At 42.3% G+C, this 14,345-nt stretch overlaps 2 protein-coding genes across 2 annotated transcripts in view; both read left to right on the forward strand.

Annotated features, from left to right (window-relative positions):
- LOC111654197 (voltage-dependent L-type calcium channel subunit alpha-1F-like) overlaps window positions 1-8,179 on the forward strand; it is a 17,520-nt gene extending 9,341 nt beyond the window's left edge. The window contains exons 19-34 of the mRNA XM_087173636.1: window positions 539-554; window positions 690-824; window positions 933-998; window positions 1,188-1,279; window positions 1,710-1,869; window positions 3,131-3,258; window positions 3,482-3,578; window positions 3,667-3,769; window positions 3,892-3,993; window positions 4,119-4,243; window positions 4,709-5,055; window positions 5,140-5,307; window positions 5,814-6,202; window positions 6,689-6,792; window positions 6,900-7,229; window positions 7,323-8,179. Coding sequence (XP_087029762.1) covers window positions 539-554; window positions 690-824; window positions 933-998; window positions 1,188-1,279; window positions 1,710-1,869; window positions 3,131-3,258; window positions 3,482-3,578; window positions 3,667-3,769; window positions 3,892-3,993; window positions 4,119-4,243; window positions 4,709-5,055; window positions 5,140-5,307; window positions 5,814-6,202; window positions 6,689-6,792; window positions 6,900-7,229; window positions 7,323-7,529 — 2,569 coding nt within the window. The 3' untranslated portion in view covers window positions 7,530-8,179. The remainder of the gene's footprint in view (window positions 1-538; window positions 555-689; window positions 825-932; window positions 999-1,187; window positions 1,280-1,709; window positions 1,870-3,130; window positions 3,259-3,481; window positions 3,579-3,666; window positions 3,770-3,891; window positions 3,994-4,118; window positions 4,244-4,708; window positions 5,056-5,139; window positions 5,308-5,813; window positions 6,203-6,688; window positions 6,793-6,899; window positions 7,230-7,322) is intronic.
- A 756-nt stretch (window positions 8,180-8,935) lies between these two features.
- Window positions 8,936-14,345, forward strand: part of sypb (synaptophysin b) — an 11,581-nt gene continuing 6,171 nt past the window's right edge. The window contains exons 1-2 of the mRNA XM_023405115.2: window positions 8,936-9,020; window positions 10,415-10,480. Of these exons, the coding sequence (XP_023260883.1) occupies window positions 9,003-9,020; window positions 10,415-10,480 (84 nt within the window). The 5' untranslated portion in view covers window positions 8,936-9,002. The remainder of the gene's footprint in view (window positions 9,021-10,414; window positions 10,481-14,345) is intronic.

Below are 14,345 nucleotides of genomic sequence, written 5' to 3' on the forward strand. Positions count from 1 at the left end.
TTACAACATTAACAGCAATCATTCAGTTCTCAATTTTCACAGAAGAATCCAGGTGCCAGAATGAAAATGTTTCACTACAACTAACATCAAGATAATGAAGTTGTGTTTTCTGTAAATTTTCCTGGGAATTTTCAGGTGTTTAGTGACCAACTTACACATGGCTGGCATGTTATAGGCTCATTCCAGTATTGTTATAATAAATATATGGAAATTTGACCACCCAGAAGTGTTGAGGGAGCTTCAAAACAGTACTACAGTGAATATAACTGAACAGTTAACTGAATAAATGCGCTATGAAAAGTCCAAATAATACAGAAAAAGACTGGGTGATACTGAATTGAACTCACAACCTCAGTGTTTCTAAAATGACTTTACACAAGCAGTGTGTTAGTTAGCTTGTTGTTCAGTGAGATGCTTTGTTGACTGATATATCACTCTGATAATTAAACCCTTTGTGCCTGATCCTGACGGCTTTTTAATCTCTTTCCTCCTACATGTTGTCTCTGCTTGTTGTTGATCGCCCGAAATATTGATCCAGGGAGGAGGCGGCCATGGTGAGGTAAGAGCTGAACACGACCACTGGAGCTTCAAATATGTCTTAGGTTTCAGATTTATACTTCAAAACATGTGTAAGCAATGTAACAGATGTACGTATTTACCTGTCTGTTGTCTCAACTCATTATGTCAAGGGTGGTAGTAAAGGAGAAAGTGGAAAAGTGTCCATCACCTTCTTCCGGTTGTTCAGAGTGTTGAGGCTGGTCAAACTGCTCAGCAAAGGAGAGGGTATTCGAACTCTTCTCTGGACTTTTGTCAAGTCCCTCCAGGTCAGTGCAGCACAGAGCAAATAATGTACATGATGCCAAAAATGATTAAATAAAGGGTTGATTTCAGTGCACCGTCATGAATTGAGCTCTTGACTTGTATCCGCTCAGGCCCTGCCTTATGTCGGTCTGCTCATCGCCATGATCTTTTTCATCTATGCTGTGATTGGCATGCAGGTGAGTGAGCCCTACGCTTTTTAATTGTTTCATTTTCACCACCTAAAATGAATCAACTACAAATGAATGATAAGTAAAACAACGTAAAGCAATCAGGACACCCTGCGCACAATGCACTAAATTATCAGTCAAATTGCTCCTGTGGTTGCAGCTGTCTGTGACTCACCCAGTGCGCTGCTCTCTTTGCAGACGTTTGGGAAAGTGGCCGTCGATGATGATACACATATCAACAGAAACTGCAACTTCCAGACTTTCTTCAGTGCAGTTCTGGTGCTTTTTAGGTGAGCTATTTGATCCAGATACAGACAGATGATAAACTTGTTGTCACGGTTTTTCTTATAATTACATCACTCTTGTTTCTTCATGTATCGGAAATAGATAGAAAATTCACTTTCCTTCATTAATTAAAGGATATTTAAAACCAGATTTTAAATCAAATTTCTGAGTGATCTAAATAAGATTACAAGATTAGCTTCTTTTAATCATTAGCAATGCCATTTGATAATAGTTTGTAAGTTTGTATGGTGCTGAGAATTATTTTTTTGTAAATATTAAGAGTTACACCCCAACACAACATTTCTTCTTTCCGGCATTAATTAGTAGTAAATAAATAATTTTCTTCTCCTCCTTTTAAACAACGATTTTGAAGATCTTGATAAACTGAATGAAAGGGACAAATGACAGTACAGCTCTGTCTCCGTGTCCTTGTAGGTGTGCCACTGGAGAGCAGTGGCAGGAGATCATGTTGGCAGCTCTCCCCGGCAGACGCTGTGACCCAGAGAGCGACACTGAACCTGGTGAAGAGTTCAGCTGCGGTAGCAACTTGTCCTACATCTACTTCATCAGCTTCTTCATGCTGTGCGCTTACCTGGTGAGCGAGGCCAAGGAGGATTAAGGATCACATCGTTCTGGTTTCTAAAAGACTTCGCCTGCTTAGATATAAATGAATACAGCCGCCTGACTCCAAATTAAATTTAGGTATAATTAATTCAGACTTGTTTTACAGACCATGAGGCCTGTGGGATCAAAGTCAGATGGAAGCAGAGAGGATAGTATTACACCAGCAGTGTAGTAGTAGTTTTAAAAGCTTAACCCTGTCTTCTCCAGTCTCCAGCTCCTCAGAGAACTCCCACATCTGTGGATTTTATTAATCCAGACAGCAGACCCGGATCACAAAATCCTGATTTAGAAGGGTGCAAATATTTGACTTCAGTGCTATTTTAAGACAGATTGAATGAAGGTGATTTTAAACATGGAAATTGTGCGAGAAAAGAACAGGGTCAGATCTGAAGTTGTGAGAGAAAGTACATTTGTACAGAGGCAAAAATTTCAAGCATGTGCAATATTTTAATCCAAACGATTTTATGATTTTCATGTTTTTAGAGCCCGAAAGACATCCCAATATTAACCCCCTTTTGCCCCTGCACTCCCATTTGACGCACTCTATTTATTTTAAAATGTCAGTTTGAGACCATCATGGACCTTTAATCTCCTCCTCCGTCGGACCATTTCCTCATTCTAAACTGTTTCCTTGTTCCTTGAAGTCTGATTTACAACCACAGAGTCCAAGTTCATGCTCAGCCCTGCTCTTCATGTGTTTCTTGCATTCCTTCTATGGTTTCTTTTCCTGTGGACAGCTGACATCCATCAGTCTGCGTGTGGTCTGCGACCTTTAGCAGAAATCCACTGAGACCCTCCAAGCTGCTAAAAGTAGACCCGGACCCCTGAGTCCTTCTGGGGTCATTTACTATATTAGAACTGGATGGACTGACATGCAAATGTTCACTCATTACGAAAAGACCAATAAACACAGGCATGTAAAAGCAAACAATGACACCCTAATGCAAAATGTTGACTTTTAGACTACTCTATTCAAACTATATTTATTCACTTTTATACACATATAATACCTTCATTTTACTTGATGTTGTATTTCAACTTACAGATTTCTTTAAGGGTGTATTATATATCATAATGATCAACCATTAATAATGGGTCTTTGTGTCAATCAAAATTCACACGCTTTAATAATCACACTTTAAGCAGTCAATCAATCAAATATTGTTTTATAAGTGATGTGTTGGTCACAAACACACAAATAGTTGTTATGTTTCTGTCCTTGTCTCTGTCAGATCATCAACTTGTTCATTGCTGTCATCATGGACAACTTTGAATACCTGACACGAGACTGGACTGTGCTCGGTACTCACCACCTGGACGAGTTCAAGAGAGTTTGGTCAGACTACGATCCAGAGGCCACGTAAGTCTTGTTCCTCATTTCTCTTTCATCCTTTTGTTCCCTCAAAAAAATGTGTAGTTATACACAAATCACTTTCAGGTGCAAGGCTATTGGAAATCATCATAGATGAAAGGAGAATTGTGCAGCAACATGCAGATATTACTCCTATCACAGTTTCCAATATGTAACTTTTCACTTTTATCTCTCAGTAAATGTCTGTTTTGTGTTTTTCTGCCTCATGCAGCGGTCGTATAAAGCACATTGACGTCGTCACTATGCTGCGAAGGATTCAGCCGCCTCTCGGTTTTGGAAAGCTGTGTCCTCATCGTGTTGCTTGCAAGGTAACTAAACGCATTCAGTGCCTCACATTAGGTATTAGGAGCAGGAACAGATCGATCTCACTCCTTCCGTCTCATCTTATCCTCTCAGAGACTTGTTGCTATGAATGTCCCCCTGCACGCTGATGGGACAGTCACCTTCAATGCTACGCTGTTTGCTCTTGTGCGAACCTCACTGAAGATCAAGACTGAAGGTAAGACCTCCAACACGTAACACACACAGAATCTCATTCGCAGTCGTTGTACTTGTATGAGATTACCCTGCTGAGTGTAGTCAGGCTGCTGGTTTGCTTAAAGGATTTGTTGTTGCCCTCAGGCCCCATCGACCAGCAGAATGAAGAGCTGAAGCTGATTATTAAGAAGCTCTGGAAGCGCACTAAGCCCAAGCTCATCGATGAAGTCATTCCTCCACCTAGAGGTACATCAAAAAATTACATAGCTGCCTCCCATGATGGAAAAAAACTTAGAAAGTAATTTTACTGGAGTTTATTCAGTTCCTCTTTCCCTCCAACACCTATCGCAACAGTTTTTTTTCCTTCATAGGTGATGAGGTGACTTGTGGGAAGTTTTATGCCAGCTTCTTGATTCAGGACTATTTCAAAAAGTTCCGCAAGAGAAAGGAGAGGGAGAGGAAATCCAAAAGGAAGGACAAGGCGGCTTCTCTTCAGGTGAATTTATGCTTTTTAGTCTAAAAACCAATTCCTCCAATTTCCTGTTATGACACAGGAAAAATACCCTGATTTGAGTATTATTTGACTGCGATATGGTTTTTCTACAAAGTCAGTTACTTTTGTTTTGTGTACGTCTTCTCTGTTCCCTCATTGGAAAATCCACCATGTATGAATATGCAAATATGGTTTATTCAACTATTAGACACAGATGTCTCTTCACTAATTCACTAAAACTTTCCCCACTTTAGCAGATGAGTGAGAAAACAGCTGTCCACTGTCAAACACGCATGATATGCACAAACATGATTTTGCATAGTGATGCTCAAACAGAAAAATGAAATAATAAAATGAGCAAAACACTTTTTTGTGTAATGGGGAACTTAAACTTTGTTGTTGCTTTATAGAAATGTGCTAGACAATCACTATTAACATAATGATCAGAGTTTATGTGTGTGTTCTTAGCAAGGGCTGCGGACGCTGCAGGACCTGGCTCCAGAGATGCGTCTGGCGATGGCCTGTGACCTGGAAGAAGAGGAAGCTGCGGACGGAGAGATGACAGGTGATGAGATATTCGACAGTGAGGCTGGGACCTCAGCGACCAATACGCCCGCCAGCACGCCAATGCCGCCCATAGACATGTTCATGGAGCATACGACTGTGTTTGTTGAACCCGAGCCCAATATAGCCAACGGGGTCGTGATCACAGAGCAGGTGACGGGCCTAGAGGAGCACCAAAGACCAGGATCAGAGCTGGCAGGTGTCAGCATTGTAACGGAACAGCCTGTGAGGTCTGGGCCCCTGCCCATCAGGTGTGTTTCTCTCATTTGTGTACTGTAATTTTCAGTGAAAATCACAACGATTTGTTTCCTCACTCGCCTGCTCTTTTCGAACAGGATGGACTCCATCACTGAGTTGCCTCCTCCTCCTACCCCGGACATATCAGTTGGAGGAGAGGTTGTGGCTGAAGAGCCAGTTGTGGTGGCTACACCCGTAGCAGCAGAGCAGCCGGAGCAGGTTTATAACAGTGAACTTGATGCTGCAATTCTAGCATCAGTAGACAGGTAAGAAACAAGAACCAAAGTGAGGAGAGAGCAACAGTATGTAATAAATGATGGACAGTGAAGAAGGGAGTGTGCGATATTTTGCCAAATGTACAAATTCACATTCTTGCCGACAGTAAGATGAGAAGATCAATATACCACAGAGGGTACAGAGGGTTATGCGGGGGACTATTTCTTGCCTGGCAGCCTCAAGATGACGACAAGACTCCAGGAAGTCACTGCTCCTGGCAAGCAAATAGTCCCCCATATAAGCCGCCATAAAACCACAGTTTGTTGTTTGTACACTTTGGTTTTTCTACAGATTAAACAAACAAAATATATAACATTTTAATCAGTGAGCTTTAGAGTCGGTGGTCGGCTTCATATTTAATTGACAGATGTGAGAGATGTGTCAATCTTCTCATCCAACTCTCAGCAACAAAGGGAGGAAGCATTTTTCTCAAAGTGCCAGACTATTCCTTTAGAAACATGAACTCATGCTTAAAGTCTTGATTTGGATCTTGTAGGTACGTTTATCCAGAAGCTGTTTCTCCTGAACCAACTGAGACTGGCTACAATGGACAGAGCCTGGACAGAGCTAACAGCATTGGGGAGATACCCTATGACACTGATATGAACGGCTTCATTAGTAATGGTTACAATAACACCAGCATGAATGGAGGGAGCGTTGCTACAAGCCCCACCCCCTATAATGAAAATGGGTATAACGGGAATGGATACGCAGGCTACAATGAGAACGGCAGCATCATCAGCACCAATGGTAATGGAAGTATGGTGAGCGGCTGCCATGAAAATGGCAGCACTATGAGTGGTTATACTGGGAATGGCTACAGTGGGAATGAAAACAGCGGCTCACGGTTTGTCAGGAGACGACTACTTCCTGCCATACCCAGAGGTGAGAAACATCTTCTTCTTCTTTTCAGGGTTGGTTCTGAGAACAGATTTTATTAACTGATATCCCATGATCTGATCTGCATCACACTCTTATATGATACATTATTTTCCATTGAGTATCATTCTTACAATTACAGTCAAAGTTTCGAGGACATGGCACAAAGGATCTAACAAAAAGATGCAACTGGTTGCATTATGGGATATATAGGATCCAGTGTGATGGAGCATGACCCATATTTGGGACTAAAAATCTCCTCAATTTTGACCACTGTTTTTAAAATATGACTTTGTAAAACTCGTTTGTTTTCTACTTGAATAATCAGAGAAATTTCACAAAAGATAACAGATTATTTACCTTGTAATATGCTGTGGAATAATCATAAATGATATATTTCAGAGATTGAAGTCGTATACTTTCACTGCTGATGCGGGATTATAGTCATCCATCCTCACCAGTCTCCTAACACTTCCTTACCTATTGTTTCAGGTCATAAGCCCGCCTTTAACTTCCAGTGTCTGAGGCCTCAGAGCAGTGTGGACGAGCCAGGAAACTATACGAGGAGCACATCCCCGTCCAGATCCCGACTACAGGTAAAAACATGGCCCGTATGCTCTCTCAAACTCTCTCTCTCAACAGCCACACAGGGTTTCTCATCTGGTTTCCTTGGTCTTCTCCTGTTCGTGCTTTCTTGTGACAGGTCCAGCACAGTCTGGACTCCCGGCCCAGCAGCGTGTCCTCAATGTCGTCCGCCTCGTGGGCAAACACAGCAGCAGCTGGCACCACTCCTGTTCCAGGAATAATCAACCCCTCAGGGCGCAGGGGCAAGCTCATCTACACTCCTATGATCCTGGTGGACGATGCCACCGGCAACAGCCAGCCGCTGTGGAGCGACGGCTCCGCCAGCCTCCCTGTAGGGAGCCGTCCCGGCTGGTACCCCGGTCAGACAAGGACCTTCACCAGCGTCAGGATGCCGCCGGTCAACCAGGGCTTCGTAGACAAAGGGAGTGCAGACAGTCTGGTTGAGTCGGTGAGTAATCATGGTACCTGGCACCTGACTGTGGTTTTAAGACAGATCAGAAAACATACTCACTCCGCCTCGTTCTTTCCTTTCTAACATCAGATCTTGATCTCCGAGGGTCTCGGCGTCTACGCCAGGGACCCAAAGTTTGTGAGCTTTGCCAAGCGAGAGATTGCTGAGGCCTGTCGCATGAGCCTGGACGAAATGGAGAACGCTGCTGCTGACCTGATAGCCCGCGGAGCCAGTCAGTCCATTTCTCGGTTTGAGGAAGAACTGGCCGATGAAATGAACTGTGTGATTTCTTACTGAGATCAGCAAAACTGAAATAAGAAAGTGAAGTATGAAGTTTGTAAGGAAAAAAAGAAAGAAATTTTATTTGGGGTGTGTTTATATCTTCTTTGGAGAACAAAGAAATGATGGGATGGGATACAAATGGGACACGACTTTTTCCTACTTTGTTGTCCTGAGAGTGTGATATGCTTTTGTTTGCGAATGCCAAAACACACATGCACTTATTTTAAGAACATGTCAGTATGTGGACTCGACAAGGTTTCCGGTGAACACTGACTGCAGTGTTTTGCTGAAGAGCCTGCTGAATATGAGTGCAAACAGTAGCTCTAGGTATTATAACAAAGGACCACTTTGCATTGTATTTTTATTTTATACTGTACTTGAATTGTTGTCACTTTATACAAGTGTATATTCAGTTGCAATCATGGCACATAAACTGTAAAATTAGAATATGGTAAAACTATTAGATCAATAAAAACCTTTATACTTTGTTGCACAGATGAGGAGATCCAGTGTGTGAGTGCCCAACAGCGTTCACTGTTTTAGAGAAATATTTAAATATATTGAATATCCTCTAAGCAAAAATGTATAAATATGTCTTTTTTCGGTCAAAATGTTGGCAGTGGGGTATCCACAGTGCACAAATAAAACACGTTTTCTCAAATGCATTTTATTCTTGTCATTGTAATTATTATTTTGTGCAGTAAGTAATAAGGTACCATTGAAAACAGTGTCCTTTAGCTGAAAAGTTCTTTAGTTTTTGTTTATTTTGTTTACAGCAGTGTTACAATGGATGTTGAAAACTGCAATGAAACACAAAGGAGTGAATTATATAATCAGCCATTAATGGACCAGCAGATGGACAACATCTGGGTTTCACTTCTCCTTTTAGAGAAAAAAAGCATGCAAAACAATGACTTATGTGTGTGCTGTTCAGCGCTACATCACACAGCGTTTATTCATGTTCGATGCTATTTTGCACGGATCTACATGACTTGAACTTCTCCTGAACCTCCCCCAACTTGCTCTCTGCAGAGTTAGGGTTTGAGAGAAAATGTGTTATTCTAAAAATACAACTGTTTGTGTTGATGTCAGGTGATGTTGCTGCCTGCTAATGACCAGCAACAGTTCTTCACCGACCTTTTTTACCGCCCATCCCCACCACAGCTTCTCTACATCTCTCCTCCTGTCTACTAAAGCGTGAACTGTCTCCATGCCTCTCTCTTCTTCATTAGAATAACCCCCTGCAGGCAATCTCAGCTCCCCTTAGAATAAAGCAGCGCTGTGATTGGACAGATGCCTCGACTCGCCTACTCCTTACTCCACGTCCAGCGATTTATCTGACGTCACGACGCTTCCCACGTCCTCGCACCAGCTCGTGACGCAGTCCGGCTCTTCCTCCTGGGCGTCTTCCTCTCCTGGGCTGTTCCGGATGAGACGCCTCCCTCCCACCGCCCCACTGATCCTCTTATCAGCTAGTAAGCGGCCAAGATGGATGTTGCAAACCAGGTAAGGCTTTGGAGAGGGAAATTATCTATTTCATTATAGTTGCGTTTGGTGACTGACTATTTATTTAATTTGCTAATTTTCCTTTGTCGTGCGCTTGAATTAAGATATTTTTGTCACAAACCGCCGACCTTTAGGTTGAAATGCAGCGTTTTCTATCCCTTGGAGTCGAAATAGTAATGTTGCATTTATCTAAAAGGATGCATTTGAGTAAAGGCGCGACAGAGCACGACGGAACCGGATCATTTTCCACTACTGATGCTGCAGTCGATGTGGTGGAGTGGCCCGCTGACAGTCCAAAAAATATGTAGGATGTCCACAGACTGCTGCAGCAATGACATTTAGCAAAGTAAGGGGAGAGGATGTGGCCTATCATCTCCAGAGATTGAGCTAATTGATTCAGATTGCTCAGGTCTCAATTAGCTTGCTGTTGCTAAGATACCAAACGGGAATTTGATTAATTTCCAAGGCCTCGGTGTTTTCGGATAGCCGCAGTAGGCCCGACACAGGGAACGGTCTCCTGCATCTCTATGGCCACTATAGGCTCCAGCTCATCTCTCAGAGAGCTGTGTGGTTTGTGACAAAGCCAATAAGGTTTAACCGGACAATAAGCGGACAATCAGGCTGCCAATCTCTGAACATGACTATTTCTTTCTCTCAGTTCATGCGTCATCTGTTTAATATGGATGTTTGGCTTCCGTGGCGGCTGGAGACACAACGAGCGTCAGGGTGAAAGTATCCCTATCACTGCTGCTTATTCCTGTGCGGCCATTTATTGATGCACACAGGGACACACCGCCTTCTTTGCGGTGTCGCATTCACCTGCGCACAAATGCCTCCACCTTTAGCTTCCTCGGCTACACACGTTTCTCATAAATCAATCTCAAATTAAAAAAAAAAAAAAAGGCTGCTGTGAGGTGTGTGGCAAGAGAGCAGAGAGGAGAGTCAGTTAATCAGCTTTGTGTAATTGTAATGTTGGCAGGAGCTCTCTCTCTCTCTCTCACTCACTCTCACACTCACTCACACACACACACACACACACACACACACACACACACACCCAGCATTTGAAGTCAATATCAAAATGAATATACTGTAGTTGTGCAGCATGTAGTAGGCCACTAAAGGCACCAGCTGTGACAGCTGACTCACTTTATTCACAGGCAGATATTTGCTAAATACACACCTGCAGGTGCCAGCACTGGGCCCGGCCTGTGGGCTGTGAGGCTGAGGTAGTTAGGTTTATGTTTTTTAATCAGCATCATCATATCATCATCACCACGCCTGGTCTGGTATACCGAGACTTCACACAGAGAGAGAGACATGAAAATGAAAATGTTATTAAAAAAAATAAAAAAAACTCCAGAGCTGATTTTGTGATTTTTGTGTTTTGACAGTTGGTGGCCCAAGGGCAGTTCACGGTAGTCAAACAACCTTTGGGATTTATAAAAGTTCTTCAGTGGGTAAGTCATCAATTTTACATTATCAGTGACTGCAACGAATAGCAATAATGCATGAATATTTTCAATTTTAATAAAACAAAAAGAAGGATATATTAATAAGGATAAAGTGCTTGGGACTAGTGTTGTTGTTTGCATTAAATAATAATGCCATGTCTCTTACTGACAGATTTGTGACCTTCTGTCACACAGAGGTCATAAAGCTGCACAGAGCTTAATAATGGATGTGACTGTACACTCTTAGAAAAAAAGCTTCACAGCTGAAGCCTCTATCAGCACTTTTTATTTTCACGTGTCTTTATTTTTTTTCTCCTGAAACATGAACTCCTCCTCAGGGCTAAAGATGAATAATAGTAAAATTTCAAATAATAACTGAGGTTATTACAGATGGGTCTGTTGTATCCTGATGGTGGTTGTGATGATGACACTGCCCCAGCAGCCCTGAGCAGGAGACACCAGCAGGATGTATTACGTCACTGATGTAGTAACATAGTGTCAGTTCACCGAGGAATATAATGACAATTTGTCAAATGCTTCTCAGAGGACGTGACCTCTGCATACTAGAGCAGTTTATTAATGTGTTTTGATGTGCACAGTCTCCTCCACCAGATGATGGAGCCAGCAATCTATTCACATATTAGTATATAGAGGAAGAAGATAGAAGAATAAATAAATTATTTATTTAATTTGGCTCGAGGATTATAGATCTACTGCATCTTAAGGAGAAAGATTTTTTGCTTTTGTTTATTTTTTGGGGGATTTGGGGAGGGGGCGTCATTAAATAGTGCCTATCAGGACGTTTACAGATGGGATACAGTCACACAGACTTTCACTGATTAATTCATCCACTTCCATTTTGGGTAGAAACAATTAGTTGATTAATAAATTAGCAGCTACTGCAACTATTTTACTACTCAATTACTCACTGTCATTTTTCAAGATAAAGTGCCAAATATTCCCACGCTCCAATTGTAAAGAGTTACTGCTTTTCTTTGTCTTATTCAATCATAAAGTCCATATCTTTGGGCTTTGGTCTGTTGACTGACACTACTTTGGCCGTTCTCACTATTTCCTGTTATTTCAAAGACCAAACGAGAAGATAATCAGCAGATTGATCTATAACGACAAGAATTGTTAGTTACATCCATGTACATCTATCCAAGATCATTTTTAGGGTTTTTTTTTTTTTTTTAGAAGATGACACATGAAGGATGTTCGCACATATCCTCATATTATACGTTGTCATCCACACTGTTTGTCCTCCATCAGCAGCAGCAGCATGTTCAAGCTGCAGGGTTAACAGCAGTGCTTCTTTATTGCCGTTTTTTTCCCTCTACAGCTGGGGCACCACAGTGGTGGGAATAGTGGTACTAATTACCCGTGTAGACCCCGCAGCTAAGTGAAGGCCTCTCAGATGTGTGGAGTCAAGTGTCTTTTCTTTTCCTTTCTCTTATGTTAAAGCCCTGATATGATGTTATGAACTGGTTTGTGGTTCTGGTTACAGCAGCCGGTTATTGTTATCAACACAGAGTGAGTAAAATTAGTTAATAAATGAATGAATCAGCAACTATTTTGATAATCGATTCATCATGTTAGTCATTGTTGAAACAATAAACTCAATGTCTTTGGGTTTTGGACTGATGCTCTAGCAAAACAAGCTGCCTTAGGAGGTCACCTTGGGCTGGTGAAAATCATAATCACAAAAATAATCAATAGATCTTTCAATAATGAAATGCTCATTTTCAGATCTAATTAGCTATGTTTTCTTGATAACATAGAAGGAAACTGAGGAGGGGGTTCCTCTCTTGTGCACCAATCCCATAATTCTTAGCTACACCCCTTCTCCTCGGCCTGAGAACATAACAGCCCAGATGAAAACGTGCGTGCCAAAGCAGCCCCGCTCTGTAATGGATTCTGCAGATATACCAGAGAACAGTCAGCGGCATGAGTGTACCGCATGACTCTGTAGTCCTTCCCTGGAGCTGTGTGAGTGTGCCAGCACCTCATCACGGCCTCCCTGGGTCACAGCAAGCAAACCACCAATCAGCAGCCACGCTCAGGAAGCCAGGGCCCATGAATCATCTGTCAGAGGGCCTGCGTGCCTCAGCGTCAGTCTAGAGGAGGAGCTGCTGGAGCTGCTGCTCTTTCTGGATTAATATGGGCATGCACCACCAGCAACACAGTGTTTTCAGGAGGGGAGAGAGGAGCCACCCCTCAAAAGTATTTTTCCAGTTTCTTAAAGCAGGATTCAGTGGAAACAGGCAGCAGTGAAAGAAATGTTTATGTGTAATACAAACAAACCTGTTTTTTTTTGTTTTTTGTTTTTTTAGCAGCCTTCATGTTACAAAGCAGCAATTTGTCAGAAGTGAGACATAATAGTTTATAGAAATGGACTGGATCTCTTTGGATCAGTCATGTATGTGGGTTGAAGGTGTGAGATCTTGTTTTCTACATCTGAGCATTACAGGAATCTGTGAAAGCGTCTCAGCGCAAGTGTTCACTAAATGTGTGAGATTTAAGCAACATCTTGTATGTGTGAAACATGTAGCTTCCTCCCCTCCCCTCCCCTCCCCACCTCACCCAACCCCACCTCACCCAACCTCACCTCACCCACCCTGTCTCTCTCTCCCTCTCTTTCTCTCTCTCCCTGTCTCTGGGGAATAGTGCTGACAAAGCCTAGATTTGATGGATGTTGGAAGACATTGAGTTCCCAGATACAGCTGATGTAGTGCTCGACCACAGAGTAGGCAAACAAGTCTCCTGCCTCTGCCGCTACAGGATGGCACTACTATGTTGAATTTCATCCGCATTCAAATTTCACTCTCTGACTCACACCCGGCAAAAATAAAATGGCTGTTTGAGAGAACATGAAGTGAGAGCCTTATTCACTTTGGTGCAGTCCCTAATGTGTAATAAAGGCTGTTGATTTTGTTGTAGCTCAGGGGGCTTTTGCTGTACAGGCACTCTCTGTGGTTATTACTCCAGGGCCTCCCATGAAGGCTTACACAGCTTGTGTTTATTTTTGCACTTTTGTGGTTTTGGCTAAATGCTGGCATGTATTTTTAATTTTTTAATATGATGCTATACAGTACAGTACAGTCACTACAGATATGAGTCCGAACATAGATACTATGCATACAGCAATCTCTATTTATGATGTGAACTGTTTTATTCATGTGTTTGTGTTTATGTAAAGAATATATATATATATATTAGCTGAAATATCATTTTGATTTTGGTAATTCCCAAATATGAAAAATCAGGCTTTAATACTGACTACTTTTACTTTTATTTATGTATGGATCAGTTTTTATGGATAGAGACAGAGAAAGAAAAGCAGTAGCAGACAGATTGTTTGTCTGTGTAGGATTATGTATCTTCTCGGCACAGAAGAGCTGACAACCATCCAGCATACCAGGAGGGGTAGAAACCAGCTTCTGCCTCCTCACTGTGTGATGCTGCCAGCAGTGTTACCATGGCACTTAACACTCAGTGTGCCACCATTTCTTTTCTCAGCCTGGCTGTGCCTCTCCTCCTCCTCCTTCACCCCTCCCTCCACTCATCTGTCACCATAAAAGTACAGCTCTCAATTGTGCCACGGTGCCGTCTTTTTACGATTCTGTTTCCATGATGCTACTGGTTTTTAGCCATGCTAGCGGTGTGGCTCTAGGGGATGGGCAGGGTTGGTCAGTCCACCACTTTGGTCCAGACTGAAATATATTAAGAACTTCTAGTCATTCATGGTTCCTACACAATGACACGCCCATCATAAGGCTGACATTTGTGCTTTGGAGTAAAATGTCTCCAAAACTATTGGGTGGCTGTGAAATGTAGCACACACATTCATGCCCCCCCACCCCCACCCCCC

This window comes from Seriola lalandi, unplaced genomic scaffold (assembly GCF_002814215.2).
Source record: "Seriola lalandi dorsalis isolate HSWRI2012SDOR001 ecotype SW California unplaced genomic scaffold, Sedor1 jcf7180002054262, whole genome shotgun sequence".
NCBI lineage: Eukaryota > Metazoa > Chordata > Actinopteri > Carangiformes > Carangidae > Seriola > Seriola lalandi.